We start from the raw sequence: 19,439 nt of genomic DNA, 5'->3' as shown, positions 1-19,439 counted from the left end.
ACTGAACAGGCTGTCTCCGTAGAAATGACAGCTAATTTTGTGTGACAATTTGAAGCGCCCCACTACGATTGTCCCATCACTAATTTTAGTTCCACGGACAATCGTATCTGCCTACAGTATGACCTACGCGGCGCCAAAATGGTGAAACTAAAATAGGCACAGAATATAATAGCAGCCAGTTCAGTGTGTAATATTACAGGTCAAGTGGGGTACATACACGGATTGCTACTGTAGTCATAGTTACACACCATGCTACAAACCGCCCAAAGCAGTCACAGCGGTTCCATGTTGCGTGCTTACATAATGCTTCTAGTTTGCTTGCTATACGCAGTCGCAGCTTGAAGCTGTCGATACAACCGGCATCAAGACATCCTTGTATGGCGGGCCTTAATAAAACTAGAGTAAACAATGATAAGGAAGGATATCACAGGATTATTACATGTTATGTTTATAGATTAGATACAATTGCATCGCGATATACCTATAAAAGACTGCATTCTTTATTTTGGCCAGATTTCTTCATTTTTGTTACAAGTTCTGTTCATTGTGTTAAACAACAGAAGTATAATCAATGGCTGGGAAAAGGTGCGTACATTTCAAATTAAACAATAACTTCTTCTTTAAGCACTATTCTATAATTTACATTGTAATGGTAATTGAGAACTTGTTTTCTTTGCTAATTTCCTTAATACGGATGTCAGATATCTCTAAAGATATTTAATCAGTGCGTCTCTCACAATAGGGTATTCCACTCTGTTTGGCAAAGTACTATAATATGTTCTTTTCATCGTTAAAAGCCACCAAAAAAAATATTTCGGCGAAATAAACCCGCTTTCATGCCATAAAAATACTTCAAAATTTGGAATATATTTATTCCCGCGAAAACAGGCTTCTGCGCTGTCCGCCATGTTTATGACGTCATTTCGGCATGTAAACAAAACTTGACGTAGGTAAATATTTTGTTTAGTTGTTGTAATTATGTTTAGTTTATAGTTTTCATCTACAAATATTTTCCTTTAGTATTTTCTTAATCTTGTAGTCATAATTTTGGTTAAGACAATGTTTGCTAATGTTAGTATTTTTTTTAACAACAGTGTGGGAGCACCTGTATACCTACGTTATGTATATTGTAAACTATTATTTTATCTGTTAATGAACACCACTGATAGCAACTGATACTTTGTAAATTAATGAGTACTTGTCGTAATTTTAACTAACATTTAGGTATTTTAAGAGTAAAATAAAAGACTTGCTTATTATTTAAAGTACTTTTTTTATTATATTTGTACAGTTTCATATAAAATGGGAAAAATATTTCTTTTCCAAAATGAAATAACACTGTGGAGCAGTTCTGACACATATATTTGATCATATGCAATCTCTATAATATTCACTTTATTGTCATTTTCATGCTTTAAATATTGACAAGAAGTAAGTTTTCTTTTTTTAGATTTAATTAAAAAATCTTCAACTACACTGTCACCTATATTAGTTTCAACCCCCCTAGACAAAACGCACTTTTTGATCGAATCGAATCCGTCAAAACTCCATACAAAAAAGGGGCTTTTCGACCACTTTCCAACTGGTTTGCGATTATAATTTGCACTTTGTCTAAACCCACAGCACTTTTTAGCTTCTTTTTTGTCATTTCTTTCGTTGTCATAATTTTTATTGAAGATCCGACCTTTGATAGTGTCGATTTTTTCCAATAACATTGGACTGAAGTGCATGATGGCTCTTCACTTCTACGATGACACCACATTAAAAACGCTACTGCATGTTTACATCCACCGGCAGACGCAGGACAATCATGGCATGTCACCTGTAGCACATCATCTTCTTGCCCATCTACAATGAGAGTTGCAGAATATGGTTTGGAACGAACTTTATGTTCCGGACATATTGTACACTTTATAGTACATAAAGCTTGGGTCCTTTGTAGTTGCACGTATCCGATAGCATCGTCGCCATACGATTCTCTTGCAGATCTGTGGATAACCAAGTCTCAATTAACATTGGAAAACAAAACATAACCTATAACTTTCCGATATTTTTCTGCAAATAAGGTATACCTATATAGCTGTTATTTCATTAAAAACAACATAATAAAGGTAATACTTACAAAGATGTTTTTATATTCCGGAATTAGGCAGAACAGAAATCTGGATTACATGCAAAGAACTTTGCAACCATCATCGTGTCGATTTTTGGTAAGTTCGTACTATCTGCTTTTACGAAACCGGCTTCCATTTCGTGTTTTTAGTAGTATTTAACTTATTTCGTATGATTTAAATAAATATCAACTGAATAATTTTGACGAATAGAATGCGAATAGAAATAAAAAAGTTGTTGACAGATGACAGCGAATGATTATTGCCAATATGACGTCACAGCATGGCGGCTCGTGTTTTTAGTCACGTGATATACAGATTAAAAATATCAATTTTTAATTTTAACATAATAAATAAATCATGTATATTTACGACATAAAATCAGTATAACTATGTTTATTTCTACATAAAGTTCATTGTGTATTGATTTTCATATTTTTTTATTTACCACCCAGAGTACCCTAAAAATGCACACATTGACGTAACAGCTGCAAGACATCCTATATCTAAAGTGACGTTTAGAATGGAAATGCCACTTTAAAACAGTGTTCAACAAGTGTGTAACTTTTAATTAGTGAGGAGGTTCTAGAATGGGAGAGTCATCATCATCATTTCAGCCACAGGACGTCCACTGCTGAATATAGGCTTCCCCAAATGATTTCCAAGTTGACCGGTTGGTAGCGGCCTGCATCCAGCGCCTTGCTACCTTTATGAGGTCGTCGGTGCACCTTGTGGGTTGAAGTCCTACGCTGCGCTTTCCGTAAAGGAAAGTGTATAACAATACCTAATCCAAATATTTTCAGTCAGAAGCTACCACGACGTATTAACTATTCGGCGTTGTTATATTTGAACGAAGTGACGTCACGAGTGGTGGCCCAAACCGGGATTCCGAGCGACAGATTCCATCTTGGAAAGCTCGTTCTGCAGAGCCTAAAAGATGACCCTGATTTCATTTTGCAGGTAAGATACTTCAGCCATCTACACTAATATTATAAAGAGGAAAACTTTGTTTGTTTGGTTGTAATGAATAGGCTCAAAAACTACTGGACCGTTTTTAAAAAATCTTTCACCATTCGAAAGCTACATTATCCACGAGTAACATAGGCTAAATTTTATTTTGGAAAAAAATAGGCTTCCGTAAAATATGTAGATAATGTAGTCCACGCGCGCGAAGCCGCGGGCGGAAAGCTAGTATACAATACACATGCAACTTCATTCTAATTTTTGTTTGTTTTTAAGGTTCCCTGGAAGGGAATTTCATATGGCGTTAAGTTTGCCTTGGTACCTAAATTGTAAATGTGCATAAATGTTTCAATAAACTATAATTATTAAAGCTGATCTGATGGTCCAACCACTGTCGACGATTAAATTTTATGGTAAGAACGACGCCACGTCACTCCAAAAAATCTAGTGCGATTTTTATTTTCGATAGCGTTCATAGCGTAGGTACCGTCTGCCTGTTGTGGTGAACCCACCAATGCTTACAAGCATAGTTTGTCCAGCAGTGGACGTATTTTGCTTGAAACTTTTAGAGATTCAATGGGTACCTACTTTATACAGACCTAGATTACAGAGTCATAGTATGATAAACTTTCAAGAAGAGCGTATCTACATCCTAAAGGCCAGCAACGCACCTGTAACGCCCCTGGGACTGCGAGTGTCTATGGGCGACGGTAATCACTTACCATCAGGTGATCCACCTGCTCGTTTGCCTCCAGTCACATGAAAAAAAAAAGAAATAAGTTTCGTCTTTGAATGATTCACAACTGAGAGGAAAGTAACACTCAGTAGTATCTGATATGTAAGTATATTTCACAGATCGACGGAGCACTGGGTGTATCAGAAACCAACGGATCAGTTCTGGAGCGCTCCGTCCGCTGCGCCACCGCCCTTCGGAGGCTGGGGGTCCAGCGAGGAGACGTCATGGTCTTCATGGCTCCCAACCACTTGGACTTGGCCATACCATTCTACGCAGCGCTGTATCTTGGCATCCTGATTGCAGGCGTCGACGTGAGTTTGGGAGTCCGTGCGTATTATTTATTTATTAACAGAATTAATATTGCCAGGCTGGATGAGACCTACTATGGGCCACACTTCCAGTTACCCATTTCCAGTAATGTCGTCTCATTCTATTGCATTTGATGAGAGCGAGAGAAAAAACGGACTTAGGTAGCTAGAACTGTAGCTCACTGTATAAGTAGGTACAACCTGTTCGAGTTAATTGCGCTCCTGGCAGCCGTGACGTCACTCTGACGCTCTGATACGGACGGGGTGAACGCACGAAAGGTGTACGCGAGGGAAAGTGGCATTCCAGCGAGGTGCGCAGTTAGCTCGATTGGGTTGTACCAGGCCTCCGTCACTCGCCTATGCCGGCCGAGATAATTACCTACAGCGCGCGACAACTTCAAGTTGCAAATCAGTCATGGCCGCCACGCGCCTGTGAGCACACGCGTATTTCTACACGCTCGGTCGATCATCATCACAATCAAGGTTTATTGTTCCAACAGCACCGTTATCCTTCTTTAATGGAAAATCGTAATATTTAGGAATAATAATTAACTGTAGTAATTTAAATAATTAATAAAAACTACACTTTTTAAATAATTTTGAATACTTATGACAAAAAACTGTAGCAAAAAAAATATTTTAGCTAATATAAACATTAACTTTACTTCACCGTGTCTATTTTCCGACACTACACCTTTTAAAACTGTTTGTCCAATTTTAAATTATCGCAACACTGAAGTTTATTAATAGGTACTTTAGTGATGGTACGATTATACAAACACCACTAGATTAAAGTTTACCAATCGTAAATACAATAAATGCTTCTTAAAATTAAGTTTTTATTTATTTTACTTTGCTTATACAACCCTGACGCTTGAGCTGTGAGGTAGATCAATTCTGAACACAAAAAAATTGCGCTCTTGTGAGCGTAGTAGTAAGGTGCGATTTCGAATGCACCATGTGCGTTGGATATTTTGCATTATTATTATTACCGTTAAAATGTCGGCATCTGATCCTACACAAAGGAGTGCAATTTCTGTTGCTACTATTATGTATTCTGTGGTTGTACTCAGACAACGCTAACTCATGATTATTTATATTTCAGAGGAACTTGAAGGAACATTTGAAATGCACAAGCCAAAAGTAGTTTTCTGCCAAACAGGCAAAGCGTCAGACATAGAAGCAGCTTTAATGAAACTTAATTATAAAACCCAAATTGTAACCTTTGACAAAGGAAACAAATTCAGCACTTTTACTGATTTACTTCAGGAATATGGAGATGGCACACCAGTAGAAGATTTTGTGTAAGTATAATAGCGACGCAGGCCGCTACCAACCGGGCAATATGGAAAGCATTAGGGGAGGCCTATGTTCAGCAGTGGACGTCCTATGGCTGAGATGATGATGATGAGGACCCATTCCTACCAATGCACAGTGGCTCAATGACACGTATCTACTATCCGTTCGCGATAAATTTGCCGCTGGCTGGCTGGTGATGATAATAATAGCGTTCAGCGTAATAGCTCATTCATAAACGTTGCGTTAAGACCCGTGTCTTTCTTTTTAAGTATAATAGCGACATAGCCCGCAGAATTTCTAAAAGTAAGTGGCAGTGGGCGGGGTACATAACTCGCAGAGCTGATGGTAGCTGGGGCAGAAAATTTCTCGAATGGCGATCACGGGCCGGAAGACGTAGTGTGGGCAGTACCTACCCCCACTTAGGGACCGACGATCTGGTGAGGTCGCGAGAGGTGCCTGGATGCGGGTGGCGCAAGACCGGTCGTTATGGAAATCCTTGGGGGAGACCTTTGTCCAACTGTTGACGTCATTGGCTGAAATGAACGAACGATAATGGCCCCTAATAAATACCAAAGAATTGTCTTCTGTTTTCATTAATAATTTGTAATCATCATCTTCTTCAGACCATCCGACTTCGACCCCGAAGAAACCGCGGCTCTCCTCACGTCAACCAGCGGTACAACTGGTCTACCAAAGGCGGCGGTACTCACCCATGAAAACCTGACACTAGGAGCTATATCTTACATGTAAGTAATACTTAAAGTTCCTTAAGAGTGGTAGTGGTCCTACTCTGCTCTGCCTGCTACACTGTAGACTGCTATTGGGGCTCTTTCCCACGGAGATTTCCCGTTTTTAGTGTCCCGCAAAAAACAGAAACAGAACCCTTTCCTGCGCTTGTGTGTGTTAACACTCTAGTTTTGCGAGATTCAGCTTAGTACTGCAGTGTACTTACCATGAGTTTACGTTTGGTGTTATAGCTAGTGACTGCGTAAAAAATGACATTAAATGAATGACAAATTGTAAAGCGCCCCTGGCTACTTTCAAGAAACTAAAATCTTCATAGAATTTTTTGACGCACTCGCTAGCGAGTACACCTATGACCTAACGTAAACTCATGGTAAGCACATTGGATCCCGTTTTTGCTGTGGAAAAGGCCCCTTATGCTTAAGTAACCGAACATTTTAGTTTTAAAATGGCCTGCCCTAGACTCAGGCAGCCCTAGATTGTGTAAACTTAATGTTAAAGGTTTTCTAAATCTTGTCCAGGTGCAGTTTTCACGACTTTCCTACACCCACAAACCTGTACCTCATCCTTTCAACTCTGCAATGGCTGACGGCTGGTATACATAACATTGCATCTCCTATATTCCGATACACTCGTCTGCAGACATCAGCTCCTTCTACGACGAGACATATTTATGACCTTATAAACAAGTATAAGGTAAGTAAAGTATAAACGACAGTACCTACATCAGAATTTGTATCCGAGTTTGCAACGAAAATGTATAAGCATTTTCTTTGCAAACTCGCCCTTATCGCAACTCCGTTAGATACCGCAGTGTTTACGTTGACGTGCTGTCGCTGTACCTATAACCAGGTAAAATTAACTGCGCATCTGACTGCCGTGACGTCACAACGACGCTCGAGAGGTGCACGGATAAGTGCGAGGGAGAGTCGCATTCTAGCGAGGTGCGCATATAGCTGGATGGGGCTTAAATACGTAATCCTTATATCTAAGATGAATTTATCGTTATGAAACAACTAGCTTTTGCAAGTATTAGAAATGTCCTAGCCTATATTTTATTCCGTTCCGTATAAAATCCGTTCAGCAGCTTTTAGGTGAACTAAGTTTTTTTTTTAAATCATTCCATAAAACTGATGCTATTTAATTTCTTTCGCCAAAATGTAGCAAGTAACTATGAATATTAATTCATTTTAATTTGTGCCATTTTTCAGCCAACCTGCACTCTTCTGACTCCACCAGTGATGCTGTCAATTGTGGCTAATGAAGACAAGGTCGAATGTGATTTATCCTGTTTGGAAACCATATTTTTAGCTGGTAACCACGTGACAACCACTCTCATAGATGCTGTAAAGGTATTAGTATAGTATAGTACTATCCGTTCGCTTTAAGTTTGCCGCTGGCGACGTCACTCGAAGAGAAGCGTCTATAAATTTAACATACTATATTTAAAATACTTTTTATTTATTAATATTAATAAAAATTGTGTATTTGCGTAAAATAAGACACATTAATTGCGTTTAATCGCGGTTGGAAGAGGGGACGCGCATTTCACGGACCGGCAAACTTAGCGCGAACGGGTAGTATAGTATTATATTGACCGGCTCGAGTTGATACGGTTACGACCCGTTTCCGGGTTGATCAGTGTGTTTCGTCCGCTTTCATATTAGGACGTCAGAAGCGCGACAACAGCGCGGCATCGGCGTTTTTATAATGTGAAGGCATGCATCCGCTGTCACATAGTACCTATGAAATTTTTGGGCAGCGCGTCTGTCGCGCATTTGTCGCGCTGCTAAATCGCCTAAATTCCGTGGAGGGTAGTTGAACGGGAAGCATGGTCGATCTGTTTTGATGACTTACTTGAGTTATGGTCCTATGTCCCCTAGATGGGGCAGAGGGCGTCCACAACAGTCCTCCATCTCGTTCGGTCTTGAGCTTCTCGCTTGATCTCGCTCCAGGTCTTGCCGATCTTCTTCGCCTCGTCCGCTACAGTGCGCCGCCAAGTTTGCCTGGGTCGACCACGTTTGCGTTTTCCTTGGGGATTCCAATCCAGAGCCTGCTTAGGGATGTGATCGGGGTCCCTTCGGAGAGTGTGGCCAATCCAGTTCCACCTGCGGCGCTTGATCTGCTGGTCGATCGGAATTTCGTGGCAGCGTTCCAATAGATCTGTTTTAATGGTTTCAATTTATTATTTAATGGATTTTAGTGTACAAAGTTTGGTGTTATTTTGTGTTCTAAAGTGCAGTGAAGTGATAAATTATAAAAAAAAAAAACATTGAAACACTTCGAATTTGAGCGCGCATCGAGTGTCGAGTGGGTTCTCGTATGAACAACCTGCTTTGGACTCGGTGGCGTCTTGAAACCTGCATACTTAACTCCACGGAATCCATGAAAAATCAATAGAACTGAAACACCCACGTTCTGTTGATAAATTATATCAATTTTTCACTCGACATTGGCAGAAATAAACCTCCCCGAGAGGTTTGGTTGCCACTAAATAAAAAAAATCGCCTAAATGTGAAAGCGCTCTTAATCTTTCATTTTTTTGACACCCTGTGTATTAAATCTCCAGACTGTAGCGCCACAGACGGATGTCGTCAACCTATTTGGCGTGAGCGAGGCCTCGGGTGTGGTATTGATGTGGGATGTGGAAGCTCTAAAAGGATCCAATGGCAGAGTGTTGGGGCATCTACAATACCGGGTAAATATGTTAACATTTTGGCTGCGGAGCCCGCACTGTTCACTATCTTTCAGTGCCGAAATCTCACTAAAATTGGTAGTTTAAGGTTAACCTTTAAGGCCCTAAATCTAACCAACTTCACACTAATATTTTGAAGGCTAAAGTTTGTGAGTGGGTATGTTTGTTACTTCTTCACGTTTAAACGGGTGGAGCGATTTTAATAAAATTTGGTATGGAGTTAGCTGACACCCTGGATTAACATATAGGCTACGTTTTACCGCGGGGCACAGCTAGTTATAGATAAAATAGCGTTTGATAAAATGTTATAGGGAACTGTTCTAGTTTTTTATGAATTAGCAATTTTTCGTATCTATTTCCAGTTAGTAGATCCTGAAATATTAGAAGACATCTATGAACCTGACGTTCCCGGGGAACTGTGGCTAAAGGGTCCGAGCATATTTAAGGTAAAAATAATATTAAATATTTCAGATTTTTTTCAATATTCATTAGTTTATTAGCTATACAGGGTGGAATTTTGTAATGCCACCTGAAGGGAAAGTACTCTTAATACTGTAGATAGAAATTTTTACTCAAAGAGAACATTCCTTTATTTTTGAAAAGAAATAGAACTGCATTCAAAGATTTCCAAAAATTTGCTTGCTACACCCGGGAATCGAACCAACTAAAATATCTTAAAAATTACATCCTGTATTTTTATTGCATCGATCGTTAGGGTTAAGTATAAGGATGAAATCTCTCAAACAAACTTGATAAATCAAATGAAAGGAAAACCATGAAATCTTAGATTATTGTAATTATCTACAGAAAATTGTATGGTATGGGGGTAAATTTTCGAAAAATTTTCGAAAATCTTTGAATGCAGTTCTCTTTCTTTTCAAAAATAAAGGAATGTTTTCTTCGAGTAAAATTTTCTATCTACAGTATTAAGGGTACTTTCCCTCCAGGTGGCATCACAAAATTCCACCCTGTATATCCATTTGTTTTATTTTGGACATCATTTCCTGACAACTGAATTTCATGAAATTATGCGGTCGAGAAAGGTTACGTCTGTAACCGTTGTTGTGACAGACATTTTTATCACGTTTTATTTTTATTCTTACTCGTAATTGCCATGACTTTTTTTAACATAACAATTTGAATCTTGTCTTATTTTGATTTACAAAACAAAGTTCTGTTTGAAAAGCCTATTGTTTCAAATTGGATATTTTTTCTTGCGTATTTACACGCCTATTCTTTGCAGGGTTACTACGACAATCCAAAGGCCACCAAAGAGACGTTTTCGGAAGACGGCTGGTTTAGGACAGGAGATCTGTTGAAAAGAGATGATAACCACAATTACTTCTTCGTGGACCGTATTAAGACGCTGCTGAAATACAGGATCCACCAAGTAAGTGATCCTACGGGTATCCTTCCGTTTGGCCAAATTACTTTTCGCCAAATTTCACTTCGCAAACAACTTATCGCCAAAGTTTCATTTCCCAAATAAACTTTTAGCAACTGTACTTTTCGCAACTAATTCATTTGGTCAAATTAACATTTGGCCAAAGAAGAACGGTCACGCCCCATACAAAAAAAACCCAGACCCGACAGAAACGAGACATACCTCAGTTTTTTTGTCATGTCTTAATTAGTTAAATTATATATTTTTTATATTCGAAATCTATGTATAACACCAAAATATTACCCTTTGTTTTTGTTCAGGCGTTATACAAAAACTAATACAAAATGCCTATTAATCACCAAAATTGGTAAATGTATGTACCTAAATGTCTATTACAGCTGCTATGGAATGTATCTAGGTGACCTGGAGATACAGCCGGATTATACAGGGTGGTTATACATATGGAACCATAAGTGATCTCACTCGATTATTTCTAAACTATACAAGATATCGAAAAACTAATTACTGATTCTGAAAGTGCTTCACGAGCTCTTTCAAATGGTGCCAATAATAGGTTACAGATTATGGAAGCTGGTAACATTGAATTTTTGGATTTTGTAACTTCTCGTTTCCACCCTGTATAATCCGGGTGTATCTCCAGGTCACCTAGATACATTCCATAGCAGCTATTTAGGTACATACATTTACCAATTTTGGTGATAAATAGGCATTTTGTATTAGTTTTTGTATGACGCCTGAACAAAAACAAAGGGTAATAATTTGGTGTTATACATAGATTTCGAATATAAAAAATATATAATTTAACTAATTAAGACATGACAAAACAACTGAGGTATGTCCCGTTTCTGTCGGGCCTGGGTCACAGATGACCGTTCTTCTTTTACTTGGCAAATGTTTATACAGTGTGAGTCACGTTAAAGTGTACATATGAAAATAAATGAAACTAGACCTATTTTTATCGACAAAAAATAGGTCAAAACATTTTTGAGATTTATTTTAAATTTTTTAAAGAATTTTTTTTCTTCCAATTACTTATTGTAAAGAAAACGTAATAACTTTTAAACTAAGCGGTATATCCTGATAAAATAAAAACAGTAATAATGCTAAATAATAGGCGATACTAAAAAAATACATAAAATACACAAAAAAGGCCAAAAAATAATAAAAAATGATACTTTTTGAAAAAAATCTGCTTTTAAATTCGTGTTTTTTTGGTTATTTGATAAAATTCTCCAAAAAATGCCCCTATAACCGGTGGTTTTTATTACTTTGTATTATTCTCTATCGTATTACCTTCGGAAAACCAAAAATCGCATGTCTCTATCCCTATCACAACGTTTGCAATGATCGTTTGAACTAAGCCTCTCCGGGCGCGCCATTCAACGCTTCGTTAACAACGAAACTGAAAATGGCTCTAGATTTGTAATTTTGATAAAGACAAGTTAGATTTCAAATAAAAACAAAAGATTTCGAAGTAAAATAAGCATTTTAGTTAAAATTAAAATTGTCTCTACCTGTAGCGGAAAATAATGTTGCGGCAGGCCTTTGTTCAAACGATCATAGCAAATGTTGTGATAGGGATAGAGACATGCGATTTTTGATTTTACAAAGATAATACGATAGAGAATAATACAAAGTAATAAAAACCAACAGTTATAGGGCCATTTTTTGGAGAAATTTATCAAATAACCAAAAAAACACGAATTTAAAAGCAGATTTTTTTCAAAAAGTATAATTTTTTATTATTTGTTGGCCTTTTTTGTGTATTTTATGTATTTTTTTAGTATCGCCTGTTATTTTGCAATATTACTGTTTTTATTTTATCAGTATATACCGCTTAGTTTAAAAGTTATTACGTTTTCTTTACAATAAGTAATTGGAAGAAAAAAAATTCTATAAAAAATAAAAAAAAATCTCAAAATTTTTTTGACCTCTTTTTTGTCGATAAAAATAGGTCTAGTTTCATCTATTTTCATATGTACACTTTAACGTGACTCACACTGTATAGCAAATGTTTTATTTTGCCAAATATTATATCCCAAATAATTTGCTTGGTCAAATTGACACTTCACATACTTACGAGTACCCACCGTTACCCACAAATCAAAGCATAAGGCACATGGTCAATGGTCATGGTTTTCACAATAATTTTATGTAAAATAGAGAGATTGCAGAAAATAGTATGGTTGCAAAAAGTAGGTATTGTAGAAAATAGTAGGTTAGGTTAGGTTAGAACAGTGACCCTTAATGCGCGAAGGCGAGCGAAGCGTGCCGCGGCAGCGGCCGCCGAGCGCTAGAATCATCTCTATTGTTAATTAATCATTTGGAAATTTCGATAAAAAGAATGAAATATGAAAATTTATTTAGAAAAAAATTTATATTAACTACCCACTAAACAAAATAATAACCACAAGCTAATTTGTATTCCATTCTATGCACCAATCAAATTGTTTTGTAAATAGTTTATCGTGAAATATTTTTGCCAAATGAAACATTTGGCAAAACATACTTTGCCAAACAATAATTTGCTAAACAATAATATGCCAAAAACGACATTTGCGAATTAAAAGTTTGCAATAAGTTGTTTTGCCAAATGAGAATTTGCAAAATGAAAATTTGCGAAACGTTGTTTGCGATGTGATAATTTGGGAAATGTTTTTTGGCCAAACATTAGTAATCCGATCCTACGAGTAGGTATTACCTACTTGCTTGCCCATACTACACGCGACTTACCTTTTTTTTACTGACTAATGCGTAACTATACTAAAGGTTTTTTTAAGTTTTTAAATCTTAAAGAACTCTTCTACCCCACCGAAAGCTCAATATCGAAATCAATGGGGTATGAAAGTTAAAGCACAAAATATAACAGAAGACAAACTCCATACTAAACGCGCTCGAGCCACGCACACATAGACAGACACCGCTCTAGCAAGACTGTCTTGGACGAATGCGAGCGCGACGTGGCGCGACAGACGATCGCCACACGTTCGCTGTGGTTCGCTTGAGTCACGCGCCGGTCAACCGCCTGTGATATTATTTTGTTTTGCGAAATTGACGAAAATGAGTGAACAGAAAAAGTCGTATTATAATTGTTCGGTATTTGGTTGCTTAAACTCATAATTAAATACCGAATTTTCATTTTTTAAATTACCAGTTGATTCGGGGAGGTAAGTAAGTTATTTATTTGAATTTCAATTGAAATTGAAAGCCAACTCAATTAATAGGAATATCTAATTGTTTTAGAGAGGTTTTAGGAATTATTGGATAACTAGCTTTTGCCCGCGGCTTCACCCGCGTGAAATTTAGTTTGTCACAGATCGTCATAAATTATAGCCTATATGTTATTCAGCAGGGTTATAAACAATAATACTGTAAAGTTACATCAAAATCCGTTCAGTAGTTTTTGCGTGAAAGAGACATCCAGACATCCAAACTTTCGCATTTATAATATTAGTTGGATAATAGTGTCAACCACTCAACTAAATACTACTTCCTTCTCGTGTATTTGTTTGCAAACTATTACTATAATAACGTACTAAATATAAATAAGTATACGAGGATATCTGTTAGTATCACAGATAATATAATACTAGTATAGTATTAAGAGTAACATTTTTCTATCATAACGAAATAAACGCAACAATGACAAGACAACCCTAGCGCGACGGCCGAGCGTGCGAGCGAGAGAGGTATGCAAAGCGAGGTACATACATGAGTTTACCTTCTGTTATATTTTGTGGTTAAAGGCTGAGTCTTACCACAGAATACATAATAGTTGCAACAGAAATTGCACTCCTTTGTGTAGGATCAGATGCCGACATTTTAACGGTAATAATAATAATGCAAAATATCCAACGCACATGGTGCATTCGAAATCGCACCTTACTACTACGCTCACAAGAGCGCAATTTTTTTGTGTTCAGAATTGATCTACCTCACAGCTCAAGCGTCAGGGTTGTATAAGCAAAGTAAAATAAATAAAAACTTAATTTTAAGAAGCATTTACTGTATTTACGATTGGTAAACTTTAATCTAGTGGTGTTTGTATAATCGTACCATCTCTAAAGTACCTATTAATAAACTTCAGTGTTGCGATAATTTAAAATTGGACAAACAGTTTTAAAAGGTGTAGTGTCGGAAAATAGACACGGTGAAGTAAAGTTAATGTTTATATTAGCTAAAATATTTTTTTTGCTACAGTTTTTTGTCATAAGTATTCAAAATTATTTAAAAAGTGTAGTTTTTATTAATTATTTAAATTACTACAGTTAATTATTATTCCTAAATATTACGATTTTCCATTAAAGAAGGATAACAGTGCTGTTGGAACAATAAACCTTGATTGTGATGATGATCGACCGAGCGTGTAGAAATACGCGTGTGCTCACAGGCGCGTGGCGGCCATGACTGATTTGCAACTTGAAGTTGTCGCGCGCTGTAGGTAATTATCTCGGCCGGCATAGGCGAGTGACGGAGGCCTGGTCTTACTTTGACCGTAACTACACGGTAATAATATCATACAGTATTGTAACTTCATATAAACCGACGAAACGCGAGCTTTCCTTCGAATTTCAAATCTCGGGACGCGGTCGAGATCCAAAAGTTAGGGGTGTCGCGAATGTGCCGCACGGAAGTCGATAGCCTAGTGTTGAAAATGATTAAGGTGATTGAATTTGACTGACCGTCTTAAACGGTCAAATTTGTCAATAACTGGTCATTTTCAGTCAGTTTGATTTGTAATGAAAATTATATTGTATAAAACCAGCTTTGGCCCACGACTTCGCCCGCCTGAAATTAAAGTAACAGGTCATTAAGTACTCATTATGATTAGTAGATTCAAAATTATTTTAGTACATTTTTTTAAATTAAATCTACTAATCACAAAACAACACGCATTTTTATCCTATTCCATTCACAAAGTATTTTGTTTGTCTAAATAAAATAAAAAAATACAATCACAAAACTAGATAGAAATTCTAAGTAGAAAAATGTAATTAGAATGGGTACTGTAGATGAGCAGCCCTATCGCATGTTGTCATACCGTGACCACAGAATAAGTAATAGTACAGGTACAGAAGGATTACTCCGCAAGACGATTTAAATAAATGCGAGTCTTGCTACGACGCGATACAGTGGAATTCAGCTCGCACAGCACTACGTACCTACAATTTTATTCACCTACAAGTTTTGTCTCTTTCTATCGCGTGCCTCTGAACCACAAAATATAACAGAAGACAAACTCCATACTAAACGCGCTCGAGCCACGCACACATAGACACCGCTTCTAGCAAGACTGTCTTGGACGAATGCGAGCGCGACGTGGCGCGACAGACGTTCGCCACACGTTCGCTGTGGTTCGCTTGAGTCACGCGCCGGTCAACCGCCTGTGATATTATTTTGTTTTGCGAAATTGACGAAAATGAGTGAACAGAAAAAGTCGTATTATAATTGTTCGGTATTTGGTTGCTTAAACTCATCATTAAATACCGAATTTTCATTTTTTAAATTACCAGTTGATTCGGGGAGGTAAGTAAGTTATTTATTTGAATTTCAATTGAAATTGAAAGCCAACTCAATTATAAGGAATATCGAATTGTTTTAGAGAGGTTTTAGGAATTATTGGATAACTAGCTTTTGCCCGCGGCTACACCCGCGTGAAATTTAGTTTGTCACAGATCGTCATAAATTATAGCCTATATGTTATTCAGGGTTATAAACAATAATACTGTAAAGTTACATCAAAATCCGTTCAGTAGTTTTTGCGTGAAAGAGCAATAAACATCCAGACATCCAAACTTTCGCATATAATAATTTATAGTTGGATAATAGTGTCAACCACTCAACTAAAAACTAAATATAAATAAGTATACGTGGATATCTGTTATTGTCTTTCTTGCATAGTATTAAGATTAACATTTTTCTATCATAACGAAATAAACGCAACACATGACAAGACAACCCTAGCGCGACGGCCGAGCGTGCGAGCGAGAGAGGTATGCAAAGCGAGGTACATACATGAGTTTACCTTCTGTTATATTTTGTGTCTGAACTCTTCTTACGTTGTTAGGGTTGCTGTCTAGTGAAAAATTAATTAATCTACTTATATGTAATGAGGTACGTATGTAGGTAAATACGCATTCATTATGGAAAACCTTGGGAGAGGCCTTTGTCCAGCAGTGGACGTCATTTGGCTGAAACGAACGAACGCATTCTGAGCAGTAGTCATGGTAGGTTAGGTTCCTATACTATCCTAAGAATTATTGATTACCTACATGACCAACATACCTTTCAGCATCTTTGGGAAGCGAAAAAAAAGATAAATCCGGTGTAGATTTCTTTTCGAATTTAAACACCCGAACCCCGCACAATATTTATTTCTCTTTATGTCCATTTTTAAATAATACTTCGATCATAGAATTAGGTACATACTACAACGCACGCCAGCGTCCTGACGGGCGCGCGCGTGACACTCGACTGATATAATACCCGCCGGCGGGGCGCCTGTCACGTCATAATTATGTCAATGTCACCCCTCCCGTGGCACTCCCATGCCCTGCATTGACTGAATTAAGCACTAGGATACCTATTATTAACATGGAAAACATTAGAGGAGGCCTATGTTCAGCAGTGGACGTCCTATGGCTGAAATGATGATGATGATACATACAGGGTGGAAACGACAAGTGATCTCACTCGATTATTTCTAAACTATGCAAGATATCAATAAACTGGTTACTGATCCTGAAAGTGCTTCATGAGCTCTATCAAACGGTAGGTATTAATAATAGGTTACAAAATAAACTGGATCTATCCGAAAATTTAATGTTTTCAGACACACAATATTAGAAGTTATTGGTACCGTTTAAAAGAGCTCTTGAAGCATTTTCAGGATCAGTAACCAGTTTTTCAATATCTTGTATAGTTTAGAAATAATCGAGTAAGATCACTTAACGTTTCCACCCTGTTTAGTTCCTATTACAACTAAACAGTATTGTCACTATCGCAGGTATCGCCTGTAGAAGTGGAAGGGGTGATTCGCAGACACCCAGGGGTATACGACGTGGTGGTCATAGGAGTGCCAGATGAAGTGTGTGGGGACTTGCCCGCCGCCTGTGTGGTCACCCGTAGCGGCTACACTGTCACTGCACAGGAGATCAAAGACTTGGTGAAAGGTAAATTGAAGCCCGTATTACATTACTATGAGGTCTCACAGTCCGCGTGGACGCACAGAGTGACACACCCACCAATCACAGAGCTCTATTCAACGTGAGTTTATTAATATCTTACTACTGACTCGGCGAGTTTCGTACTGCCTAAGGTCATCAGAAATAAAGTACGACCTGACAGAGCTAACTGCGCACTTCACTGGAACGTGACTCTATCTCACTTACCCGCTCCCCGCGTTCGCCCCGTTCGTACCAGACCGTCGATGTGACGTCACGGCTGCCAGGTGCGCTGTTAACTCGACCCGGTTGTAATAGGATTCAATCTAATAGTTAAAGAATTTATAAGATTGATGTAACTAGTTGTTTAGAAGCATACTTATTCAATGCAAACAAACAATAGTTTGTGTAGGAAAGTTTATAATAAGTATTGTAAACCTTTTTTTTTCCAGAAAACCTGGCAGATTCCAAACAACTCCGAGGCGGAGTGGTGTTCATGAAGCAACTACCCCTTACCGTCACTAACAAGATAGACAGAAGAACATTGAAGAAACTTGTCACTGAAATGATAAGGGAATAAGAGAAAACTGTTACTAAAAGTTTATATTTATTTATTGTAAAAATAAAATGTTTAAACTTTCAGTGCCTTTTTTCTGTCATGCGGATTTAGGCACGCATTTCAATATTTCTTACAATACGTTTTTCCCATTACACTACACGCACGCGAATAGGAATAACCTCCTCCTTTTTTGAAGTCGGTTAAAACGTATGAAAACAACTACATTTCCATACTAAATGTCAAATCAAACAAGTTGAACAACGCCCGTTCTACTTTTATGATGGGGCTTAAATCTTTTATACAGTTCAACAGTGGCACGGTAATAATATCATATAGTATTACCGTGACAGTGGGCTCAGTTGCCGAAAGAAAAGACATTTAGGTAAAAATTCAACCCGGCGCGTCTTGGACCGTGGACCAAGCTAAAAGTGGGCCAAATCGACGCAAGATAATCCTGTCATGAGATTGAAATGTAGTAAATACTTACATAAATAAATAAAAGTTCTTAGCTTACCATTAAACTGTAGCTCAACTGTAGATGCTGGCTACACAGGAGTTGCAGTGGTAGGAACGAGAGCTGGGAATAATCCCATATTTTACCATTAATGACAATTTGCTATTTACTTTCCCATAACATTTAAACTTTAAACCATATCATCAGTTATGATATTGTTCGTATTTTTTTTTACTATGAATAACTAGTGTGCCAAGGCCTCAGGGGTATGGAATGAACGAGAATTTTTGAGTAATAGCGAAGCGAATGAAGGAGGCCTTAAAACATACCCGATGCTAATTTAGATAATGAAATTATACGGTTTCTGAATAATTTACAATAAAATTAAAAACACTGTTGACTACTTACTCTAAAAATACAGGTTGATTTTTATTTTGATAAATTGGATTTCCAGATTGTTCTATCCCTATCGACCAGCCACAAAGGAGTTGTTGTATGGAGGCAGGCGCAAAACCTGTACAGCTTTTGTTACTTTATTCTAGTTGAAATTTTCATAGATGATGATTTCTGTTGTCACTATAACTACAATATGCCTACATAAAACAATAAATCATCATCATCATCATTTCAGCCATAAGACGTCCACTGCTGAACATAGGCCTCCGCAGGCCTAGGACGCAGGCCGTTACCAATCGATCAACATGGAAACAATAAATAATTAAATTAAAATAAAATGAATATTTAAGGGCTCTCATGCAACAACAAAAGCGACGTACGGAACCCTTCGTGCGCGAGTCGATTCGCACTTGGCTAAGTGCTAAAACCCGGCTGGTTGTTTTTATACTAGGTACACCTAAGCTATGTTTCCCATTCTGATTATGTATACTTACTATACTTATTACAATAAAATAAATAATATTAAAAGATAAAAATAATAAAACAAACTTGGTGTGGATGTCGTTACTCTCAGTTTCAAAAAAGAAGGTGAAACTTAAAAAAAAA

At 37.5% G+C, this 19,439-nt stretch overlaps 1 protein-coding gene and 1 long non-coding RNA gene across 2 annotated transcripts; one reads left to right on the top strand and one right to left on the bottom strand.

Moving 5' to 3' along the window:
* The first annotated feature begins 474 nt into the window (after nucleotides 1-474).
* LOC135082230 (luciferin 4-monooxygenase-like) lies at nucleotides 475-18,063 on the top strand. Its single transcript, XM_063976999.1, has 12 exons — nucleotides 475-585; nucleotides 2,915-3,071; nucleotides 3,930-4,137; nucleotides 5,224-5,422; nucleotides 6,041-6,163; nucleotides 6,683-6,857; nucleotides 7,373-7,513; nucleotides 8,731-8,859; nucleotides 9,219-9,302; nucleotides 10,100-10,246; nucleotides 17,268-17,433; nucleotides 17,877-18,063. The coding sequence occupies exons 1-12, from the start codon at nucleotides 572-574 to the stop codon at nucleotides 18,002-18,004; spliced, it is 1,671 nt and encodes a 556-aa protein (XP_063833069.1). The 5' UTR covers nucleotides 475-571; the 3' UTR covers nucleotides 18,005-18,063.
* Nucleotides 1,254-2,569, bottom strand: LOC135082248 (uncharacterized). The gene is made up of 2 exons (XR_010259377.1): nucleotides 2,123-2,569; nucleotides 1,254-1,988 (listed from the first exon to the last, which is right to left on the bottom strand). It is a non-coding gene; the product is annotated as an uncharacterized LOC135082248 (long non-coding RNA).
* Nucleotides 18,064-19,439: the final 1,376 nt, after the last annotated feature.

Source organism: Ostrinia nubilalis, chromosome 21, assembly GCF_963855985.1.
Source record: "Ostrinia nubilalis chromosome 21, ilOstNubi1.1, whole genome shotgun sequence".
NCBI classification, from domain to species: Eukaryota; Metazoa; Arthropoda; class Insecta; order Lepidoptera; family Crambidae; genus Ostrinia; species Ostrinia nubilalis.
Note: the sequence above shows the minus strand (reverse complement) of the source record. Positions and strands in the feature narration are given on the sequence as shown.